This window comes from Ursus americanus, chromosome 22 (genome assembly GCF_024610735.1).
Source record: "Ursus americanus isolate L20-20 chromosome 22, mUrsAme1.1.p, whole genome shotgun sequence".
In the NCBI taxonomy this organism is placed as follows: Eukaryota; Metazoa; Chordata; class Mammalia; order Carnivora; family Ursidae; genus Ursus; species Ursus americanus.
Genome location: NC_142148.1, coordinates 20,635,987 through 20,660,654, shown reverse-complemented (window position 1 = coordinate 20,660,654; position 24,668 = coordinate 20,635,987). Strand labels below are relative to the sequence as shown.

At 48.9% G+C, this 24,668-nt stretch overlaps 1 protein-coding gene across 1 annotated transcript; it reads left to right on the top strand.

The window, feature by feature from the left end:
* Positions 1-1,098: 1,098 nt before the first annotated feature.
* Positions 1,099-23,457, top strand: LBP (lipopolysaccharide-binding protein). Its single transcript, XM_045804603.2, has 15 exons — positions 1,099-1,254; positions 3,183-3,297; positions 4,470-4,598; positions 6,935-7,090; positions 7,671-7,734; positions 11,200-11,263; positions 13,190-13,281; positions 13,793-13,969; positions 15,553-15,612; positions 16,891-17,058; positions 18,332-18,399; positions 18,915-18,957; positions 20,743-20,806; positions 21,622-21,698; positions 23,053-23,457. Exons 1-15 carry the CDS (start codon positions 1,131-1,133, stop codon positions 23,095-23,097), a joined length of 1,446 nt encoding a protein of 481 aa, XP_045660559.2. The 5' UTR covers positions 1,099-1,130; the 3' UTR covers positions 23,098-23,457.
* Positions 23,458-24,668: the final 1,211 nt, after the last annotated feature.

The following is a 24,668-nucleotide window of genomic DNA, read 5'->3' as shown; positions in this document are numbered from 1 at the left end:
GCCTCTTTCTAATCCAAGGAAATGTGGGGGTGATCAGGGAAGGCTTCCTGGAGGTGGGGGCAGGAGAAAGTTCACAAATATGGGATCCCTGGGAGGGGGAGGGGAGGAATCCTATAAATTAAGCACAATCCCTATCATAAATTTTGTTTTCTAAATGAAATTTTATTATCTTTACTTACTGCAAATACAATATGTCCCCCAAGAAAATAAAAATTTTAAATACCAACAAACAAAAAGATATTTCAAACACTCATAATGCTGCCCATCCAAACGGAGACAGTCCCTCATAACTCCTTGCTAAAAATTTTCCAGATTGGCAAACGTGGGCACAGAACCTCTCTACGGTGTCATTGGAAACTGCCCCCTTGTGAGCATCTTTCCGTATCAAGAAACAGATTTATTTCTGCAGTCTCACTTTCAATGTACCATAATTAACTTGGCCAGTGTCCTCCTGTTGGACACGTTAGATTGGGTCCCACTGCTCCCCTGCCTGTTTCATGCAGTGCAGCGATGGGCACCTTGGTGCAGTGATGTATTTGCCCACTGACATAGTTATGCACCCATGTTCCAGCAGCAGAAATTCAGGGTTACTGGGCATGCAAGCCTTTAAAGATTTGCCAAGTTGCCTTCCAGAAAGTTTTACCACCACAAAGGTTTGAGAAAGCCTGGTTTCCCACAGGGACACGGGAGAAAGATTTCTTTATACTCAACTCTGTTTGTTTAAAAAAGGAAAGATTTGGCCGGCGCCAGACCTGGCTTTGACTCCCAGCTCTGCCACTCGCCAGGTGTGGGAACTTGAGGGAGTGACATGACCTCCCTGAGCCTTCCAGTCTGTAACACCCAGCCTTCCCAGCAACGAACGCGGGGGCTTCTTGTGGGAAGGGTGGACCGTGATTGCCACCTGGGGCCAGGCCAACCCACCCTCTGACACAGGGCAGCAGCAACCGGTTGGCTTCTAAGCATGACCCATGACCCCAGCAATGTCGCAAGCAAGTTCCAGTCTCTGTGCCTCCCATTCCCGATGCCACAGTCCCAGGAACTGCCCCCCACTCAGGAGCCACCCCTGCCCCAGCCCCCTTGCTATTTAAGGGAGCAGGGCCCCACCTGGGCCACTGCACCGGGAATCCAGGATGAGGGCCTTGGCCGGGGCCCTGCTCTCTCTACTGCTAAGAGTACTGCTCACGTCCACCCCCCACGCCCTGGGCGCCAACCCCGGCCTGGTTGCCAGGATCACTGACAAGGGCCTGGAGTATGGTAAGAAGCTGTGGCTATTGGCTGGACTTGGCTGACCTGTTGGCTGACTTGGCCAGACTGCTCTGGGGACGGTGGGGGACCCTTCCTCGGGTTGGTGAGCCAGGGGCTGGTGGCCCGGGCTCCGAGTCTGACCTTGTCTCCCCCCCGTGGTGCTACTTGGGCACATTACTCGTCTGAGTGGGGGTCCCCTACTAGCCGACAGGGATAGGGATTTGGAACAAGTATTGATTTGGGAGCGAGCTTCCAGGATAAAGCACAGGAGAGAGGGAAGGTGAGATGAGAAGAGAAAGCAGCCAGAAGACAGGGGAGGTGAGTTATGAACCCAGCCAGTACCCACTGACTGAGACAATTCCCCTGGAAAGTTCTTGGTAGAGTTTGAAACATACGACTTAAATCTAGAAGGCAGAATGGTGGTGACCCCCAGAGGAAGGCCGTGACCCAGAGGGGGCAGGCGGGCAGGACGGAGCCTGCGGGGGTACTGGGACTGCACTGCCTCTGGCTCTCAGGGGTGGCTACGTGGCTGCATAAACATTTAAAAATTACCTGGCAATGTCTTTTATGTATGTTATATCCCAATTTTAAAGAACGAGCAAAAGTAGGACAACCTTTTGAAAAAGATGCGGAAACAAAGCGTCGGAATTCACCCACCCGGTGGGTAGAGAGCTGAGGCGTTTATACACCACTCCGCGCAGTAACTGAACCAGGGCTCTCCTTACATTCGTGGGGCCTCAACGGCCTCATCTGTTGAATGGGGTAATAACATTCCCCCAGGGCTGTTGGGAGCAGAGGAAAGGAAATCAGAGAAGGCTTCTTGGAGGAGGTTGGAGGAGGTACAAAAGATGAGTGGTGGGGCGCCTGGGTAGCACAGTCGTTAAGCGTCTGCCTTCGGCTCAGGGCGTGATCCTAGCGTGCCAGGATCGAGTCCCACATCGGGCTCCTCCGCTGGGAGTCTGCTTCTTCCTCTCCCACTCCCCTGCTGTGTTCCCTCTCTCGCTGGCTGTCTCTCTGTCACATAAATAAAGAAAATCTAAAAAAAAAAAAAAAAAAGATGAGTGGCACCTGGCCAGGGACAAGCGGTAGCATTCTTGCAGAAGGGCTGGCATGGGCCTTCTTTCGAGGGAGGAGTGCCAGCTGGACAGAGGGGAGGCCCCTGGTCTTCCGTGTATACATATGCGCTCCTTGAGGACGGAATCCTGGGTCGCTCATATAACCGAACAAAGGGTGCTAGTAAGGGCCGTTTATATTGAAATCCTAAATCAGGCCAAATTTGCCTTTGGTTCCTTTCCACTGTGCAACTGATGGTACCATGCTTATTTAGCCAATTGGCTAGAGTTGAACATTTTGGTCCTCTCCATATTTTGAGTAACAGAAACCCCGCTTTGCTGTTCCAGGCATCTACAGAGTGCCTGCCGCGTGCCATGCACCAAGCTAGGCGTGCGTGTCATCCCCCCCAACCCCCTCTACGCTCTGCAATGATCTCCTTTCATCTCCACGCCAGCCCAGTAAAGAAAGTTCTGCTGCCATGGCTATGGAGAAGTGAAGCTGATGTCTTGCTCAAGGTCACCCAGCTAGAGAGACGCCGACGCCAGGATTCTATCCCTCAGATCCTCACAGCATCTTCCGCACAGGCTAGACGCTGGGAAGGACAGGACAGGGGAGCACCCACCCACGCACACAGCCCTCCTCCCCTTGTGGGGTTGCTGACAAAGACCCTGTGTCCTCACCTACAACCTGGGCATCCACATAACAGCGCCACGTGAAATGGAGTGATGCCCCTGTTTCTCGGGTCACGTGGTACGCAACAGGGCCTCCAAAGTCTGTAACTGTCATTAATGCCTTTCTCCCTAGAGCAGGTGGGAGCCGCTGAAGGGTTTAGAGGGGAGGCAGGCGGCAGGCCAGGCTGACCGGCAGCTTTTTCCTGTCCACAGTGGCCAGGGAGGGGTCAGTGGCCCTGCAGAAGGAACTGCTCAGAATCACGCTGCCTGACTTCACCGGGGACTTCAAGATCAAACCCTTTGGCCGAGGGCACTATGAGTTCCACAGGTGGGGCTCCCTTCTGCTGGGGCCCTGAGGTGAATGGAGGGAAGGGTGGGGTCTTGTGGGGAAGGGAGGGAGAACCCAGGACGTCCCAGGGGCAGCAAGGGGAGAGTTCCTCGAAGCGTTCGGAGCAAAGTCCTGGGAGAGAATTAGGTTCCCCCATTTATTCATTCACCCAGCAAATACCAATGAAGACCTACTAGCTGTGTGACCTGAGCCTCGGTTTCCGTATCTGTAAAATGGGGATGACACTGTGATAATCCAGGTTTCAGTCTGGCCTCTGCATGTAGTCTGGAAGGGAAGATAGACCTTAAACTTTAAATATAGTAGCCCAACTGTTAGAGCTGAGGCTTGCCCACCCAGGAGAGTCAAGGAAAGCTTCCCAGAGGCGGTGGCATTTGAGCTGTCTTCAAAGGATCATTAGACACGAGCAGCCGATGCCAAAAAAGGCATAAAACACTGGTAGAGGAACAGGTGATGGAGGAGGGCAATCGAGTCACAGCTCAGGACCCCCTCCCTGCCCACTACCAATGATGGTTCCACTCATTCTTTCTTTCTTTTATTCAGTCCATTAGGAAACATTTATTGAGCACCTACTATGTGCTGAGCATATAAAATGGAACCTGACTACTGTTTTCCCACTGACGGCCCCCACAATATGGGTCGTCTTGGTTGCTTCTCCCAGCACTTTGTGTCTTTTCCTGGGACCGACCTCAGCCTTCCCTGAATCTGATCCCCTACCTCACCTGTCGAGGGGGAGGATGGCTCCAAGAAGGAGTTGCAAACCCAAGGGCTGTGTCGATGTGCCCTATTCCAGATCCCACCCAGGATCATGAGACTCGTGGGCTCTGATCCTGACCGTGTGACTTTGGGCAAATGCACCTCTTCCGAGCGGTTCTATTTCCCCCACTGTAAAAAGGGAACAAGAACCGTGCTGACCCCTCTGAGAGGCACAGGTGACATGATGAATACAACGCGCTTAGCACGGCCACATGGTCCACACAGAGCACACGACAGGCGCTCAGGAAGCGGGGGGAGCCACATGCCTGCCTGGAGCCGGCTCTGCCAGCCAAGTCCCCTGGGGTGGGAGTGGGGCGTGTGGAGTCTGGAGCAAGCTCCCCGCCTGGGCTGGACCCACGCTGGAGCTGACGCTGTGCTCCCTGTGTCTCTCTCCTCAGCCTGAGCCTCCACAGCTGTGAGCTTCGTGGCTCTGCTCTGACACCCCTGCCCGGCCAAGGCCTGAGCCTCACCATCTCTGACTCCTTCGTCAGAGTCCAGGGCAAGTGGAAGGTTCGCAAAGCATTCGTGTAAGTGGACTCTGCTCCCAGGCCCTTGGGCCCTTGGCCTTGGCCTTTGTCCCATCATTCAGCCCATAACAGGAAGGTTGACCAGTCTTTTCTGGGTGACCTGACCGTATTTATACTCTAGACCTGCACTGTCCAATACTCTTCACTGAGTACTTGAAAAATGACTGGTACAAACTCATATAAATAAGTGTGAAACACCAGATTTGAAGATTCAGTACAAAAAAGAACAGAAGAGACCTCATTAGTGTTTTTTATGTTGTTATGTTGAAATAATAACATATGTCATTAGAGTTAATTTTACCTCTTTCTTCTTACCTTTTTGAATGTGGCTGCTAGAAATGTTTTAATTACCTCTGGGACTCAAATTCTATTTCTATTGGACAACATTGCTGTAGAACGAGGCTTAGGGTACATGTCACCTGTATAGCACACACTCATTCAATTTCCACGAAAAGAATCAACCCATACGCTCTGTCCTGGCTTTTTTCAGTTAAGTATCTCAAAGATCTTTTTGTAGAAGCAAATGAAAATCTACCTCCTTCTTTTTTTTTTTTCACCTTTTTTTTTTTTTAAGATTTTATTTATTTATTTGACAGAGAGAGAGAGAGACAGTCAGCGAGAGAGGGAACACAAGCAGGGGGAGTGGGAGAGGAAGAAGCAGGCTCCCAGCAGAGCAGGGAGCCCGATGCAGGGCTCGTCCCAGAACCCTAGGATCACACCCTGAGCCGAAGACAGACGCCTAATGACTGAGCCACCCAGGCGCCCTTTTTTAACCTTCTTTAACATAATATTTGTATTGAGGTGAAATTCACATAATGTGAAATTAACCATTTTAAAATGAACAAACTCGGGGCGCCTGGGTGGCACAGCGGTTAAGCGTCTGCCTTCGGCTCAGGGTGTGATCCCGGCGTTATGGGATCGAGCCCCACATCAGGCTCCTCCGCTATGAGCCTGCTTCTTCCTCTCCCACTTCCCCTGCTTGTGTTCCCTCTCTCGCTGGCTGTCTCTCTCTCTGTCGAATAAATAAATAAAATCTTAAAAAAAAAAAAATGAACAAACTCGGTGGCATTTAGTACATTCACAATGATGCGCAAACACCACCTCCCTCTAGCTTCAGAACGTTCTCATCCCCGCAAGAGATCACCGTTCACTGCCCTAGCCCCGGCAAACACCAATTGTATTAGTTCTCTATGGATTTGCCTATTTGGGACATTTCCTACAAATGGAATCACACGATACAACCACATGGTAGCACGCATTAGTGCTGTACTCCTTTATATGGATGAGTCATCTTTCATTGTGCAGATAGACTGCATTCACCCTTATTACTTATTTTTTTGAAAGGGGCAGGGTGGGATGGAGAGAGAGGGAGAGAGAATCCCAAGCAGGCTCCACACCCAGCATGGAGCCCAACACAGGGCTCGACCTCACGACCCCGAGATCATGACCAAAGTCAAAATCTAGAGTCGGATGCTTAACTGCCTGAGCAACCCAGACGCCCCAACCCTCGTTCTTTTCAAAGCCTGCATAGCATAGATACCTACGACTTACTGAACCTGCCCCAGGACATTTAGGTGGTTCCTCACTTTTTGCTACGATGCATGATGCTTCCGTATATCTCGGCGGGAATAGCCGCAGTGTAAAGCCTTAGAAGTAAAATTCCTAGGCCAAAGACATGACCGTGAGGACGGATCCCAGAGGTGCTCTCCCCACTGCAGCCCCCGGGACCGCTGTTTACCCACACCTGCTCGAACTTCAGACTTTCATCCATCTATCTGACAGTGAAAACTGGCATCATTGTTATTTTCATTTTTAATAATGTTTCATACACTTATTTGCAATTGAACTTCCTGTTTGATATCTTCAATCCCCCTTTTTGTTTTCTTTTGGGTCGTTTTGTTCTCTCCTTATTAATTTGTATGAGCTTGTTCTTTGTGTATTAAGGAAATTAGCTCTTTGGCTGTCTCACCATGCAAAGTCCTTTTTTGTTTTTTGGGTTTTTTTTTTACTTTGAATATGGCGTTTTTTTGTTCACTGAAGTTTTCATTTTCTATGCTGGCAAGTTTATCGATCATTTCCTTTAAGGCTCCTGAGACTTGGATCCTAAGTAGAAAGGCTTTTGCTCACCCTTCCCCATAAATACCTAGACCCAGGCTTTCTTCCTGATCTTTCATGGTCTTATTTGTAATAAATTTTTACTTTGTAATAATTTTCCTAATTAAATTTTTATTCCAGCTCCATTTATTTTGGGATAAGAATCAAACTTTATATTTTACCCCCAAGTGGTGGCTGATTTTAGTCTGGGAATCGGTGATTGCTTCTCTTTTCTCCTCCAGGAAACTAGACGGCTCCTTTGATGTGCAGGTCAAGGGCATTACCATTTCGGTCAACCTTCTCTTGGGCAGGGAGCCCTCTGGGAGGCCCACTATTACTGCCTCTGGCTGCAGCAGCCACATTCGAGACGTGGAGGTGGACGTATCGGGAGATTTGGGGTAAGTCACCACTGGGACACTGGCCAGCTTGACCCCTGGGGGCAGCCCGAAGCTCATCCAGCCCAAGGCCTGGCCTCTGATAAGCATGCGTGTCCAGGTGTAATGCTGGGGCACATCACAGGCACTTGGAGGTCATTCTTCAGGGGACCCTGCTGAGATTAACAGATGCAGGTTGGAGCCAGGGATCCTGGTGGGGACCACCATCAGGTGAATGAAATCTTTTAGAGGAACACAAGGGCTTTTGGCCGAAGGAGAGCGTGTGGACAATGTACAAGTCCTTGGGTACATATCTTTGAGTTTCAGTTTCTTTGATTAGAAATATGTGGATTCTCAAGCCTCTCCGCTAAATCTACTGAATCTGATTGGGGGCAGCAGGGGGCTGGGATGCCAGGTGTGCTGAATCAGCGAGTGCGCTGGGAGCTGGGACTCCGCATTTTCATCCTGTCCAGGATCTGAGACACACCAGGGTCCCAGGATGGGGCAAGGAGGACTCGCCTGGGGACCTGCCTGGTCTCTGCTGCCTCGCTGTCCTTGCATTCAGCGGCACACAGCTGACCGTCCCCTCTGCTCCTCTCCCCAGGTGGCTGTTGAATCTTTTCCACAACCACATTGAGTCCAAGTTCCGCAGAATGTTGGAGAGCAAGGTAGGAAAGTCCAAGCTGCTGATCTGCTGTGCCCCTCAAGGGCTAGGTGGGAGCCCTCGATGGCCTCTGGCCCTGGATGGCCAGGCGGACTGGCCCAGATGATCTTAGGCCTAAGGCCCAGAGAGGACACATCATTTGCCCAAGGTCATGGAGCGTGGCCAAGCTGGGGCAAAATGTTGGTCTCGGGACTCCAAGTGTGTTGAGTGAGGCAATTAGAATGGTTGAATGTTCAGCCAATGATAAACCAGCAGGCGGAAGAGAGACTCCTGCCCCTCCCTCTCCTTGACCTTGCTCACTGCCCGCCCCACCCCCCACCCCCCACCGCCCTGCACTCTACAAGGCCAAAAAGGAAATCAGCCCTTAGGTGCTTACAGACACCAAACGGGACACTTGGGAAATGTGAGAACCAGGTGGGAGCTCAGGAGCACCTGCCCGGAGGGGGAGGCAGCACAGAGCGTCATTTTTTCCCTTAAAAAAAAAAAAAGTGAAATCTCCAAATTTTGAAATCTCTGACTAAAACAAAGAGGTTTCATGTTAACAAATACTCACTTCACCCCAAAAATCCCATTTTTGAGGTATCATGGACCTGGAGCTGTGTCTGTAGCAAAGACTGGGCTTCGGAAGGGAGAAAGTCATGAAGGAGGAAAGAGGAACACAGACACACACACAGACACACACAGACAGACAGACAGACACACACACACACACACACACACACACACACACACACTTTCCACTGGGTCCCACGGCTGGTCTTGTTTTGAGCGCCCCTGGTGGTTGAGGTGGGAATAGCAGACAGACCCTGCAGATGGGGAGGGGCCGACTGCTTTCTGTTCCTTCTCTTGTGCTGGGGTCCTGGGGTCTAAGTGAGCTTGGGAAATATGCCGGCCTCCTTCTTGAGCACCCCATTTCCATGTTGCCATGCCTTTCCCAGTAGGACATAGTATCCTTCACTGCGTTGGATTTATCCTGCCCTGCTGATGACGGTGCAAATAAAGATTAGCAATATTACATAATAATAGTAATATATTACAATTAGTTTTGATACATACAATTAGTTTTGCTTTGATTACTTAATATAACTAATGTGATACAGAATATATCACTGTATATTTATATTTATATATATTATTTATAACAACTTATAACAATGGTGGCTATTTATTGAGCCTGTGGACTGGCCAGGAGTAGTGTGCAAAGCGTTCAACCACTGACTCTGCCATCCATCTTAACCACAACCTTGGAAGAAAGCACCGTATTCCACATTTGACTGACAAAGCTCTGAGAGGTGGAGTAACTTGTCCAGCGGTCACCTTGCTAGTGAGGAGCTGGGTCAGCATTCGAACTTCCTAGAATGTGGAACAGCTTGTACCGAAGGCCTTCTGGGGGCTGGGTGTCTTGGGAGAGATGGAGATCTCACCTGATTCCTGACCCTTAGGGGTCTTCAGACATTTCCTTCTCAAGGAAAACAAAGAGCCTGGTCCAGGACCTTGCAAATTCCCCACTGGTGGTATCTAACCAGCAGGGCTAAGGATAACCGCTTCCTGCATGCTTGTTCTCTGGGCCATATAGACTCGCTGTCTCAGCCCCCTCATCCCCTAAAAGTCCCTGGGAAGCACTTGGCCTTGTCACTGTGTCCTGTGAGCGAGGACCCAAAAGCAAGAAGAGATTCTGCAAAGGTTACACAGCCAGTGGAGACTGGACAGGATTTGAACCCAGGCTTATTCAACTCACCTAGGACACCCTTAACCTGCCTCTCTAGGAGGTCCTGTGATGGGTCTGGGACTGAGGGCCGAAGGCCTGCCCTCCCCTATCATACGGGTCCGCTCAGGGGTGGGACCTCCAGGGGGCCTTCAGGAAGATCTGATGGGACTTTGTCTGAAGGAAAAGCAAGAAGGAAACAGTCCCTACTGAGGCCAGCAGTGTCCTGTTCCCGTGAAATCAACCGTGACTGTCCCTCACCACGCCATCCTTCGCTTTTTGGCAGCAACCCACGACCAAACTCTGTTCCTAAAACTGAGCCAGCTGCAAAGGGAGGCTAAGATTTCACCTCTTGCCTGCCCAGCCCCCAGCATAGAGCTTCCCCACACCCCTGTGCCTGATTCACGTCTGCTCACCCTCTTGCTTGCCCTTAAAATGCCACCTCCCATGCTCATGCAGCCCCCCCCATATACCTCTCCTTCCTTATATATGGGGCTCCATCTACGCAGGAGGTGGGTGGCCCCTTAATCCCTGTGCACTGTAGGGACTCGCGCGCGCACGCACACACACAAGAACAAAGAAAAAATTACGTATAAATCCAAATGTTTTAAGATAGAGTAAATATAAATCCATTTGTCATCTTTTGACTTAGGGCCCAAAACTGTTCTTTGAAAATAGCCTCCTGATTGACATTGGACTTTGTCTTTCGCGCGTGAAACATTGATCTGCTACAAATTCCAGCTCAGATTCCTTTAACCACAATGACAATTCAAAGACATTTGCAAAGTAATCTCAGTGCAGAATCCTTCTTGATTTTTTTTTTAAGATTTTATTTATTTATTTGACAGAGATAGAGACAGCCAGCGAGAGAGGGAACACAAGCAGGGGGAGTGGGAGAGGAAGAAGCAGGCTCACAGCAGAGGAGCCCGATGCGGGGCTCGATCCCACAACTCCGGGATCACGCCCTGAGCCGAAGGCAGACGCTTAACTGCTGTGCCACCCAGGTGCCCCAGAATCCTTCTTGATTTTTATGATTTTTTTTCCTCCTAAGCTTTTTCTTGGGCACACCAAGAAATTTCTCTAAGCGGCTCACCTTTCCCAAGCACTTAGGTTTTCTCAGTGTATTTCATTGGTTCACACAACAACTATTCTGAGCAATTATAGGAGCAAGTATAGCCAACAGGCTTGGGAACACACATTCCCTGCTCTTGAGAAGCATGCCACTCAAGAGGCCACCGCGAAGTGTGTGTGTCCACTGTGTGGTGGCCTCCGGGACACCGGCATCGCGAGAAACGTGGACTACGGATCCGTCCACCTACGTGTGAAGTGATGACATTTGAGAAGTATCTACTAAGTACGCCCCTCTCTGTGTGGCTATTTCTACCGACCTGTCTGGTTCTGCTATTCCATTCTAAATTCTGGGGAGCCAGCGCCTCCCAAAGGAAAGTCTCTTTCCAGGTGGTATTTCAGGCAGTGCCTCCAGCCAAGGTGCCCTACCCGGCTGAGTAGCTGACTACCCAGCTCAGCTGTCCAGCCCCGGGAACAACTTGGAAAGTTCCAGATGGACCCTACTGAGGTCCACATGGGGACCTGCATGTTTTTGATCACTTGTTTCTCATCACGTGGCATGTGATGAGCACTGATACATTTTTGTAGAATCAATCAATGGGCAAATATATGAAAGACGGTGACTAGAGCAATTAACGCAGTGGCAGACCAAAGCCAGGGAGACCCACTCAGGCTTTCTCCTCCCACGTTTTTCAGATTTGCGAAATGCTCCAGAATTCGGTGACCTCGGACCTACAGCCTTACCTCCAAACTCTTCCAGGTAGGCTACTCCACCCATCCCTGGGATACTCTATTGATTTGTGTAAGCACATAAGCCTGCCTTATAAAACATTAAATGGGACAGAAATGTAGAAAGTAATAGTTTTTAAATATTCTTCCCCAAATTTTCTTCCAGAAGGTAACCTCTGTTTGGGATGTCACCCCTCAGATATTTTCTTTTGTATATAAAAATATAAATATACGTAAACATACAAACATTCATTCATTCATTCATTATACATTCCTTTCACTAAAAGTTATCAATATATGTGCAAAGTTATCTATATATCAGTCTAGACATAGGAAGACATTGTTGCTTCTGTAACTTGTGTACCTTGTACATCTTTCCATATTAGCACACATAAATTTATCTCATTTTTTTAAAAAACTTTTTGGGGCACCTCGGTGGCTCAGTCGGTTAAGCGTCTACCTTCGGCTCAGGTCATGATCCCAGGGTCCTGGGATCGAGCCCCACATCGGGCTCCCTGCTCAGGGGGAAGCCTGCTTCTCCCTCTCCCTCTGCCCCTTCCCCTGCATATTCTCTCTCTCACTCTCTCTCTCAAATAAATAAATAAATAAATCTTTAAAAAAAACTTTTTGTGGAGGTTTATAGAGAGCAAATGCTCAAGTCATAAGTGAACAGCTTAAAGAATTTTGCCAAAGTGATCACAGGCACGTCCCTGCTCCCAGAGGGAGGAACAGAACATCTTGGGGCCTTCAGAACCCTTCACAGCTCCTCCCACTGGTCCCCACTGCAGGAACACCACTATCCCAACTTCTCCCAGCAAAGATTAGTTTTTTTGTTTTTTGGGCTTTTTTTGTTTTTTAAAATATTTTATTTACTTACTGGACAGAGAGAGACACAGTGAGAGAGGGAACACAAGCAGGGAGAGTGGGAGAGGAAGAAGCAGGCTTCCCGCTGAGCAAGGAGCCCAATGCGGGGCTCGATCCCAGGATCCTGGAATCACGACCCGAGCGGAAGGCAGATGCTTAACCAACTGAGCCACCCAGGTGCCCCTTTTGTTTTTTTTTTTAAAGATTTTTTTATTTAAGCAAAGATTAGTTTTGCACTCTGTACATGATTGACACTGTGCTGTGCTTCGAGTCTTCTATGAAAAGCAGAAAGTTCTCTCTGATCAACTTTAAAAGATGAAGTTGATCCATACCGCTGCATAGAGAGAGTCCATTCATTCTCCATGGTGTGGGTGTCCCTCCCTTGATTCATCCACTCTGCTGTCGAAGCCCATTCAAGGAGTTTCACTTTGGGACCATTATGGCTGGTGCTGCTATGAATATTCTAGTGCATATGGACGCATGTCCTTGGGTATATACCTAGGAGAGCGACTGCAGGCTCACGTGGCAGGTGTAGGCTCTGCATTATCAGAACCTTCCAGCTTCCAAAGTGGTTGCAACAGACTTTGTTTTAGTCGCTGTGTGGTGTTCCATCGTATGGGTGTGTCTGCAGGATTCTGTGATGCCCTGGCCCCCGAGCCCTACACTCACTTGTTGGCAGCTGTCCTCAGGGGAGGCCCAGGCAGCCACAGACGACCTAGCGCATGGGACATAAGACTCTTGTTCCCTTCGGGCTTTGGAGGGGCGTTTTTGGGGCCTCTGGACATGGCCTGACCTTCCTGGTTATTTGGTCTGTGTTGACAGCAGGCCAGTTTCCCCGAAGATCAGGGCTTCAGTTGGAAACTGGGGGACAATTCCCTTGATTGGAGAGTTCTCCCCATTCTGTGGCTTCTTCGGCATGAAGCTCCAGGTGTGGCTAGCCCACCAGTGGGACAATAGAACTGTTTCCTCTCTTTCTTGGAGGAGCAGCTCTTTGCTCCAGGGCTGGGCTGGGTAAAACGTCTTGAAGCAGAGGGGGCAGGGGTCCTGAAGACCACCACCTGGCTCCTAATTCTGACCCTCTCCGGGTTCACAGTCACAACAGAGATCGACAGCTTCGCTGACATTGACTACAGTTTAATGGAAGCCCCTCGGGCAACAGCCCAAATGCTGGACGTCATGTTTAAGGTGAGGGTCCTAGAGCAGGGGCACGGGTGGGTTCGGCCCCAGCATAGCATACCCTCCGGGCCAGCCCTTACTTAGGGGCCTCCTGTCTCTCTGGCTTCAGATCTGTCCCCGTCTCCCCAGGGCTTCCGGCTGTGTTGAGGGCAGGGCAATATAGAGTTGTGGGGAGTGTTTCAAGAGTCAAGGCTCCAATAGGTGTCTTACAAGTCTTCGGCCTTGAAACCCACCCTCTTCCCCTCCTTCACCTTGACCACCATGCAGGTGAGGTCAATCAGAACTGGCTAAGTGGTACAGAGGGTACTATGGGTTAATATGCCAAAGTTGGGGAGCTTTTCATTTAAGGATTCTGGACACACAACACTTTGACCCAAAGGAAAATACTTTCAATGGTAGAGTTTCAGGCAGTGACTTGCCAGTGCCCCCTCCTTAGTCTATATAAGCAACTGCCTAGCTCAGATGTCCAGCGCTGGGGTAGACTTTGCAAAGTTCAAATGCATCTTATTTCTCTCTCCAGGGTGAAATTTTTAACCGTCATCACTATTCCCCAGTCACCTTCCTTGCTCCTGTCATGAGCCTTCCTGAGCAACACGACAGAATGGTCTACTTTGCCATCTCTGATTATGTCTTCAACACAGCCAGCTTGGTTTATCATGAGTTGGGATACCTGAACTTCTCTATCACAGATGACATGGTAAGGCCGGTGGCAGAATAGCACTCACAAGTGACAGGTTAACCTGTCCTTCTTCCTCCTTTCCTTTCCACCCTGTTTACATCAATGAAATAGGAAGTTATTGAGAAGAAAGATTCAGACAAGGAAATATATAAATTAGCACAATTTCCCTTTTCACTTTGGCTGCCAGGAAGCTCGAGTCAAAATCCTTTCTCCCTTAGAACTGTGAAAGACTGTGATTTCCTTGTCTGGGTTTTACTTTTGCCCCCATCTAGACCTGTTCTTCTTTTTTTTTTTTTTTTAAGATTTTATTTATTTATTTGACAGAGAGAGAGACGGCCAGTGAGAGAGGGAACACAAGCAGGGGGAGCGGGAGAAGAAGAAGCAGGCTCTCAGTGGAGGAGCCCGATGCGGGGCTTGATCCCAGGACTCCGGGATCACGCCCTGAGCCAAAGGCAGACGCTTAACGACTGAGCCACCCAGGAGCCCCTAGACCTATTGTTCTAATTCATATTTTCTCTCATGCTTGGTTTATACAGGTTTAAAAGAAAACTTTAAAAAAATTTACTAAATGAGGCAGAATAATATATGCACTAATAAAAGCATAAAGCTATATTGACTAGGCAATTAAGACCAAGTTTAAAGTAAAGCACAATTATGAAAACACTGTGCCCATAAGTTGATATATTTTTTTAAATTAAAAAATCTAATTGGGAGCTTCCTTGTAGCCAAAGTGAAAAAGGTCCATGATTTAGCAATTCGTGGTGAAAGGAGAGTCAAGGTCTTCCGAGGACTTATCTCTGAAACAAGGGTCTCAAATGGGGCTTTGTATAAGGAATATTAAATTTTATAGTGGATTGCATCTTTAATAATTCTTAAGTTTCTTTAAAATGTCTGGGTTTCAGAAAATTATATCTTGTAGCTTTTTGTAAAGCTGAGGCCTTGTGAACAATGTCAGGATGATGCGGGCAACAGTGCAGCCCCACTTGGATGGTCCAGCTGGCCCTGATAATAGATGGGGGGGGATCTAGTGGGTGGGTGGAGTGGCTTGTGGTCTTTTCCGTGATTTCTCACATTCACAGGCCTTTTACTTCTGTTATCGTGTTTGAGTAATGCACCCACCCGTGTGCAATCCTTTCTTTTAGTGGATTGGGTCGCCATCGCTGCGTTTTCTACCAGCTCTGCGCTGGGCCCTGTGTGGGTGCTGTGTGTACACACCATCCCATTTAGCCCTCACGATGACCTGATAGGCCAGAACTATCCCCATTTTATAGATGAGGAAGTTGAGGCTCAGAAAGGTGAAGCGACTGGCCTGTGACCACACAGGAACAAAGCCAGGAACCATACCTAGGTCCTCATGACTGCAAATCTCACCCTCACGGACCTTCTGAGTGTGTCCCGCATGTCACCTATGTCCCAAGGAGAGCAGCCGGGACCCTGGCAACTGGTGCTTGTGGTGAGTGCAGGGCAAGCGTCTCACTGTTGCTATGGTAACCCCAGTAGTCAAGAAGCTACAGTCTTGAGCACCTCCCCCACCTCCCCGTCTTTCTCAGACCTTCAGCTCCAGTGGGAGCACCCTAAAACTTTGTGTCTCTTTCCTGCAGGTTCCCCCGAGCTCTAACATCCGGCTGACCACCAAGTCCTTCCGCCCCTTCGCCCCCAGGGTAAGCCTTCTCTCAGACCTCGGCAGGTGCAGGCCAAGCCCACTAGCCTCCAGGGGTTTCCCTTTAAAACCGAGGAGCTAATCTCAGCTTAACCAAGAGTCAGAAGGCCGGCAGGAAGGCCCCCCTAGGGAGGCCCCCAGTGAGGGCAGGGCCCTCCTTCTGCCGGCTTCAAGGTCCTTTCTCTCCAAAGCCCAACAACAGAGACCTGAGCCCGGTGTGTCTGGGACCACAGGTTGCCCTGTCCTTTACCGACGATATCTGAGAATCCCGAGGAAAGCCAACACGTCCCACCAAATGCACCCCTAATTGATAACATCAGACAATTACAGAGGGCAATTACTAGGGACCAGGCACTGTTCTTGGTGCTTTAAAAATTATGTTTTGACCAGATAATAAATTCTCATGGTTCAACATCCAAAAGACATAAAAGGTTCTAGAGTGGAAAATTTCCCATCCACTCCTGGCCCCTAACCACCCAGTTCCCACCCAGAGCCTACCTCCTTCTGGGGATATTCTATGTATATGCCAACAAACGCTGTGAATCTTTTCCATTTTTGTACACAAACAGAGGCGTATCATACACGCCATTTTGCACCTTACTGTCCCGGGAGATTGTTCCGCAGAGGCAGAAAAGGAACTTCCTCACTCATGCTCTCATGGGCATCCAGCCTGCCGTCGTACGGACTCACCATAGCTGGCTTAACCAGTCTCCCAGGAAGCACCGGGGGTTGTTTCCAGTTGTTGCTATGGCAGTGTTGGGGTGACTAACCTTGCAACTCTACCATGAGTGCTAAGCCCATCATTTAATCTCACAGAAATCCACCTGTCCTCTCCCCCACCCTCCCAGTCCCCCTCAAGACGCAGCTCAGACAGGCAGTCATGTCGAACATCCGAGGCTTCACAATACCCATCCTGCCCTTTGACTCCACAATTCCACTTCTAGGAACGTGACCCCCCTCCGAAATAGCCAAGTGTACTCACAGGGGTGATCATTATAAGGGCAAAACCTTGGAGACCCCCTGATGCCCACCGTGCTTACACCAGTTACAGTACCCACGCCCGATGGAACCCAATGCAGCCGCGACGCATATTTGCAGACTCCAGATGTCTGACGGGGCAAGATCTCCAGGTGCAGCATTAAGAGAAAAAGAAACGGAGCATTTTGTGAAAATAAAATCAATCGAATAGTATTCTCAGCTTTATCTGACTCCCTCAGGATTCCCTTGACAAGCCTGCATATTTCCTTCTCTTGACATAATATCCTCATTCTGCCCCCAGTTAGCCAGACTGTACCCCAACATGAACTTGGAGCTCCAGGGAGCCATGGCCTCTGCCCCATTCCTGAACTTCAGCCCTGGGAATCTGTCCTCGACCCCCCTGATTGATATTGAAGCCTTTGTGCTCCTGCCTAGTTCCGTCAGGGAGCCTGTCTTCCGGCTTGGTGTGGTAAGGTTCAAAGCCTTTGCAAATGCTATTTCCTTTTTCTGCGTGCTCTTCCCCTTCCTTCAGATCTCAACTTCAATATCACTTCCTCAGAGAGGACTTTTTTGATTGCCTCTTACCACCTTAGGCCCCCTGTCATTTATTTTTTTCTTAAAGCACCCTATTGTTTTTCCGCATAGCGTTTATGATAAAGATATTTATGTAGCTGTTTACAGGTTTATTTGTTTAATATATGTATCTCCCATTTGCTTAATGTATGTATCTCCCACTAAGTGACACAGGGCTATCGTTGGGAGGAAGGCATAAGGGTGTTTGACTTGTTTGCTCTGCATCTGTATCTGACCCATGAAGACTACACTTCCCAGGCTCCCTTGGACTTTGACTTCTAGCTAAGTCAGCCAGTGGAAAACACTGTCAAGAGAATAGAGGGCAGGAGGAAGGAAGAAGCCAGAATATTTCTTCCTCTGTCTTTGTCCTGGACAGAGGTTCAGGCAGTGACTGTGTTTCTTCCATGGTGGTTCCCATAACTCTAGTCCCTCCTTCTGTTCTTCCAGTCCTGGGGTGGAAGCAGTGTCCTGCCTCTGCTAGTCTCTAAGTCGTCCCTCTAGCTCACTTTGGCTTCTTGGCAATTCTATCGCTTGCGTAACCAGTTCCCTATATTAAAGTCCCTCTGAGTTAAATATTGAGAGGGGCCTCTCCTTTCCCAATGGACCCTGTCTACGAGCGAGGGGATTCCGAGTCCTTTGGGGTCTCTGCTTACTGGATGGAGAACTTCACTCTCTTGTTTCAGGTTTGAAACTCAACAAGACAAATTTCTGGAAGGGTAATTGCTCCTAGACGCTATACCTGCAATTTGATTTTGTTGTTTTGTTGTCAAATTAGTTGTTATTAATATATTATAAATAAAACAAAATAGTATTAATATTATTTTTATTATTATCACCACTAGGACTGACTCTTAGCCCTGAGATAGCTAGAAACGATCCCTTTAGAGATCTCCAGGGATAGGCACTCTACACTTCTTGGTAGTCTGTCTGTTCAAAGTTCAATCACTATCGTAGTCAGCAACTTCAAGTAAACCATGTTCAAGACCAAGGTCAAACATGTATTGAGTACCTATGATGAGCCTTCTGGGAGTCTACAGTCTAGTGAAGAAGCTCCTGCTTTAACTCACTGAGTTGTTTGTTTAAAGGAAACAGCTGATCCTAATAGTCATCCTTCCTGTACATGACAACCTTTCTCATTTAAACCTGTTTTCTTCTACTGGAATTTCCAGGCTACTAATATGTCCGCCATGTTGACCTTCAATACCAGCAAGATCACTGGGTTGCTGAAACCAGGAAAGTAAGTCAGCCTCCTGCCCACATTGAGGCACTCAACTGGGCTCCTTCCATATGAACACTGTAGCTAATTCTCTGTAGCGGGGGGTAAGGATGAGAGCAGATCTTCTTCTCAATGTTAGGGGTCTGCCATTGGGGAAGGAAACTTAAATTTTACCTCAATTGGTCCAATTCTTTTCTCCCACTGGTTCTGCCTCCACAAACTTCCTTTCCACCTAATCCCCATGACTTCCAAATTTCTAAAGAATTTACTAATACTGCTTTTTCTTAATCTGTGAATTTTCAACATCAGCTATATTGACTTCCTGACATTCACTACCCACCTCCCCTCTGCGAGTCTTCCCAATAAGGTTGTATCGCTGGTTTTGGTTCTTACTCATCTTTTCCAGTCCCATCCCAACCCCGTCTTTAGCTCTGTGTCTTCTCAAGCCAGTGCCTCCTTTCTGGGGACCCCCACATTGCTTCTGTTTCCCATGGGCATTATGTCCCCATGTCTGAATCTTCTCTGATTCATTACAGGATACAAATGGAACTGAAAGAATCTAAAGTTGGAGTGTTCAATGTAAGTTATCATTGCTTTTATTCATGAAGTACTTAAGGTATTAACTAATTTAGTGTGTTTACTAAGCAATGCTATGGCACCTGTAGAAGAAAATAGAAAAATGACAAGAGCTACTCTGTGTCCTAGAAAAGTGTAGAAGTTCTCGAGGACATGAAACATAGGGTCAAGGAACAGTTACATCCCAATAGAAGGTAAGATATAATTAAATGGTCTGTTGGACAGAATCCTTTTAACTACAAGAATAGAAAGCGAACTAAAAGTGTCATAAGCCAACAGGAGGAATTCATAGGGTCATAAAACTAAAAAAAAAAAAAAAAAATTAGGGGCTCCTGGGTGGCTCAGTCGTTAAGCGTCTGCCTTCGGCTCAGGGCGTGATCCCGGCGTTATGGGATCGAGCCCCGCATCAGGCTCCTCCGCTATGAGCCTGCTTCTTCCTCTCCCACTCCCCCTGCTTGTGTTCCCTCTCTCGCTGGCTGTCTCTATCTCTGTCGAATAAATAAATAAAATCTTAAAAAAAAAATTGGACAAAGCCAATTGACCAAACGTGGGTTTCATCTACACGCCGGGAGCCAGGATGTGAGGTCCCAAACCACATGGACTGAGACTGGAAAGGAGGGTTCCCCAAGGGAAAATAGGGACTCTTATTAAAACAAGAGGAATTAATTGCTGGGTAGGCTGAACCAAGAGGTGATTTCCACAGGGAGGGACAAGTGGCAAAATGGACGGCCCCATATTAAAGTCAGATAGACAGCGGGAAGGTCAGTGTGGGCTGAAGTGATCGGGGAGAGATTTCCGACAGAAGGAAGGTGGGGTGATGGCAGCTCCTGCTCACAGGCCAAGGAGGAGATGGATAGACCTTAACCTGCAATAATTGTCTTCCTTTTCACCATCCTGCCCACACTGGCCCCTCCGGCCAACCTCCTCCTGCCCTGCACTGCCCAGACCCACCCTTATGGACTTAAGAAGTAGGAACAACCACGTAAACTGTAGGGAGAGACGCTGCCCACAGGGACCCCAAAGGATGACCTCTTTCAGGGAATGAAGGAGGAAGTGAATAATGACACACTAATATTGCATCTGTGCATGGCATGTAAAAATGTTCCACGAGGTTAAACATTCATATGTAAAGATTCACAAAAGGTCATCTTATCAGGTGTTCAGAACATGGAATGCAGAAAGCAAGAACTATAGAATCAGATAAATCTGGATTCAAGTTCTGCCCCTGCTGCCCTGTTTCTAAATGTCACTTTCATTCTGTGGGCCTCGGTTTTCTGGTCCGTGAAATGGGGGCAGTAATATCAACTTCAAACGGTCATTGTGAAAACTCAATCACATGTATATGTAATGCTCTGAGCCCTATACCAGCTACATGGTGAATGTTAAAAGTTATATTTCATAATTTTTGTTTTGAATTTAAAAAAAATTATTACACAAGTAATTCAGGAAAACACTCTGTGAAAAAAAATTAAACTGTAAAAAAAAAAAAAATTAAAGATAAGGCTAAGCCAAACCTTGATGTTCTTCCTAGAGGAAAGACAGTTGGGTGTATAATCTTCCAAGGATTTCTATCCCTTTGCACACAAGTAAATGTGTATCTCAAAATAGTTTTATCTTATAAAATAGTAGCATGATGCAGGCATCTATCTGAAGTTTGCTTTTTTTCAGTCTTGTTTACCATGTCAGCACATACAGAACTACCCCCCACGGCAGGGTGGCCATGTGGACATTTATTGGTGAGCAAAATGGCACATGTGGTCACGGTGTATTTCTCCTGTTCTCCACCAGGTGGCGCTGTTGGAGGGGCTGCTCAACTACTACATTCTCAGAACCCTCTACCCCAAGGTCAATGGTAAGAATCACTAGCGATTTTTCCATGTCAAGGAGGACAGTGCTCTTTGAGGGAGAAGGAGCTGAATTTGGAGATGGGAAACAGGGCTCTCCCGTAGGCTGAGTGACCTTAGCTTCGTCATTTCTCCTCTGAGTTTCAGCGGCCTATGAGATGGGCCTTTTAAAGGTGGTCTCCTCTCCCTCCAGAGCTCTAGTGAGGGTTAGGGACTGAGGCAGCTCTTTGGAGCACAGGAAATGTGAAGGAGGGACTCACAGAAGTGTGCCCCCTATACCCTGAAATGGCAGGTGAAAGACTAAGGACCAAGCTAAAATTAAAGGGCACAGGGCAGGCAGCCATCTGAACGCACAGTCCTCAGTTAATTGCCAACTCCCTAGTCAGAAAATAAAGCATAAAGGTCTAAAACTGTTTCCACGAAGCCCTGCTTCATTTGGCTGCAACAGAAAGCAGGGCAGGGGTGGAGGGCAGAGAGCAGGTGCCCGCTAGCTTCTTACCATGAGTGTATGCTGTCCCATACCTGCCACTGCTCCCATATAGCACCAGGGCTGGGAGCTCAGGCTCCTGGGGCAGCCTGCCTGGGTTGAAATCCCAGTTCTGGCTGTGTGACTTAGGACAAGTAACTTGGCCACTCTGTGCCTCAATTTCCTTATCGGTAAAATGGAAATAATAGTCTTATCTGCCTCGTAATCTTTGGTGACCAGTAAATGGGAGTACACTGTGCATAGAGTTGGCAGAGGGAAACTTCTTTTTTTCTATTACTTTATTTATAATTGTTATTTATTAACAAATCTCTCTCAATGTTACGCCTCAACCTACAGAGAAGTTGGCAGAAGGCTTCCCCCTTCCTCTGCTCAAGGATATTCGGCTCTATGACCCTGTTCTCGAGATCCACAAGGTCAGTGGGTTCCAGTGGGCTTTTGAGGATTTGGGGAGGGGGGTTGGTTAGTTTTCCAGGTTCAGAGGCCATAGCTCAGTGGGCAGGACCCAGTTCAGCCCTGCAGCTCAGAAAAGGAGGGGGGCCCCAGGCACGGCTAGATGCCATGCCGCCATCCACGTGTCCTTCAGAAGTGGCACCCCTCCTGGGGCAGGAGGCATTTGACACAGCCTGTGCCACACTGCCTTCCACGCCTCCACTGTGGGTGACCTGGGGGAATGTTTGAAGACATTGCCATGGCAACAGCACAGGTTCTGAAAGCCATTTGTAAGTTTTGAACATTTCTTCTAAATTCTTTTTTTTAAAGATTTTATTTATTTATTTGTCAGAGAGAGAGAGAGCACAAGCAGGGGGAGGGGCAGGCAGAGGGAGAAGCAGGCTCCCCGCTGAGCAAGGAGCCTGATGTGGGGCTCGATCCCAGGACCCTGGGATCAAGCCCTGAGCCGAAGGCAGATGCTTAACGACTGTGCCACCCAGGCGCCCCTGACCAAGCATTTTCTGGTGTGTCTGTGCCCATGGTTCAGGTTATCCTTCTAGAATGGCATCTGTAAGGTGGGATGACTGGGTCGGTAGCCCTGCGAGCAGTAAAGGAGATGCTGTGTTGTGTCCGGTACTTCGTCAACATCCAGCAAATAACAGCCACTAAAGACAGGGAAGGACAGCAGCATGGCCAGGGACATGGACTCCCTGACTGGCTGCTGCATTTGAAAGACATATCCAACGTCCTTTTGGACCCAGGGATGTTCCACATCCTACTGCTGAGAGTTTACAAGGAGTCAGACAGCTGGTTGTTTGAAGTAAGGACTGACAATTCATGCAGCTGGCCTCAGGAAATCACCAGAAGATTTATTCTGTACTCTCATGTTCAGTAGACTTTTGAGGTCTTTGTTTGATCCCCAGTGGCAAGGGCTGGATCACTGTGGGAGAGAATTGGACTTTGCCTCCCATTCAGAGTTCCCGCCCCTTCGGGGGATGGAAACTTACAAGGAGGCAGGCGAGCAAACCTCAGGGGCGCCCAGTTTCGTGTTATTCGTGAAGGAGAGAAAATTTAGGTGACACAAAGGACATTTATGGGGCCTGCCAGGAAGCAGCATCTCAGGAAATGACAGATAAACCGGCACCTTAGAAAAGGTGGCTGGGAAAAGCCGTGCTTTACGGAGACCTTGGGGATGGAGGCACGTTGGCGATTTATGCGCTGACCTGGTTTCTGGCCGAGTTCGTGCTTCCCCAGACGTGGGCCTCCCTTTATATGGGAGATGCATCTTTTTGGCATAGGGGATGCTTTTGCCATGCTGTCCTGTCTTGTCTCTCCTAGGACTTCCTGTTCCTGGGCACCAACCTCCAGTACATGAGAGCTTGAGGGCAGGGACACAGCCGGGGTTTGGAGGCCACAGCTGGAGCGGCAAATTGCATTCCCAGATGTGCAGCGCATTCCCGGCGATTCTGGGAAGATGAAGACTTTTCTGTTCTCCGCTCTGGGGGAGAGGTCCGCCTGGCCTCTGCCCCCACGCTGCTCCTCGGCAGGTGCACCCACGCCCTCTCCGACTCTGGGCTTCACTTTCCCCACCTCACCCAGGACGGACCATCTTCCCTCACTGGCCTGTACTGTCTGTAAGGGCAGGCGTCACCTTTCCTAGTCACCATCTGAGCCCTGCACCTGGCACTTAGTAGACCCTCAGTAAATATTTATTGAATGGTTCGATGAAGGAACCACTTGGTACTCTAGCGGAATCTGCCTACACCCACCCTCTTTTGTCTAAGGGGTCTTTGGATGGTCTCACGGATGCCCACGCAGCCCTGCACCTGGCCCTGACGCCCGCTCTGTAAGGTGCTTGTCTGTCTCAGTGCACGGGCCGCTCATGGGCTGGCTTCAGTGTGTGCTCCCTCCCTTGCTTCTTGCCTGCTGCAGTCAAGGGAACCAGTGGGTCTCCCAGAGCAAAAACTCAACCTCCTGCTGCTTTCCCCCATTGAAATGGGTGTAAATTAGGAAGAAATGGATCCCTGTAGGTTTTTGGTCCGACCCAGATAAAAAGCTCATCCAACTGCTGTTTATGAGCCCCAAGCCCGGAGGAAGAGGCCGTGATTTCTAATTACTGAACAACCAGCCTTTGATCAGACTTACCAGAGTCATTTCCAAGTTACGTAGTCGGGCCCCCGGGGACCGGGAGTCAGAAGGCTCGTTTGATATTTTTTTTATTGTGTTAATGAGCAGCTGGATGGAGCTGCCGGCTAACAGATAATTCACAGGGAATAGACCCATTTACCCTGTGTGTGACAGCGATATGTTCCAAGATGGGACAATGCGCTGTCACCCAGCTGTCGGCAGGGTAGGCCGTGGCTTCACGTCCTCTCTCCTCTTTCCTTTGGCTCACTCGCCCACCTGCATCATCCATCCCCATGGTAGACAGATGACAGGCTTGGGCTTCGTCCAATACTAGCCATGTGGCCTTGGGCAGGTCCCTTCCCCCACTCAGGGTCCTCATCTATAAAATAAGGATGGTAATGACAGTAGCCACTTCTGAGCCCGTTGTCGTGGTGCTATTAGGTAATCCACATAAAAGGACTTACTTAGCTGTGTTGGGGATTTCATACTTACTGGCTCTCCTGTTTGTAGACTCAGCGTGGGGGAAGTCCAGGCAGCACAGACCCAGTTCCAGTCCCTGCTTTTAAGAGTGTTGCCTCAGATTTCGTGGAAAGAGCCAGCCTGGACTACAGTGTACTTGCTTTGGGCCCCTGGGCAAGTCCTGTTTCCTCACCTGACAACTGTGGCTGGGACTCCCTCTTCACAGGTGACTGGGGACTCCATGAGTTCGTATCAAGTCCTTGGGGTTGCCCAGGCCATACTAGGTGCTGGTGAATGGCTGATGTGATTACCACCTGCCTGACTTTGGGCTCCTCAGAAGCAGCCCCGGGTGCGAGGAGGGGAGTAGT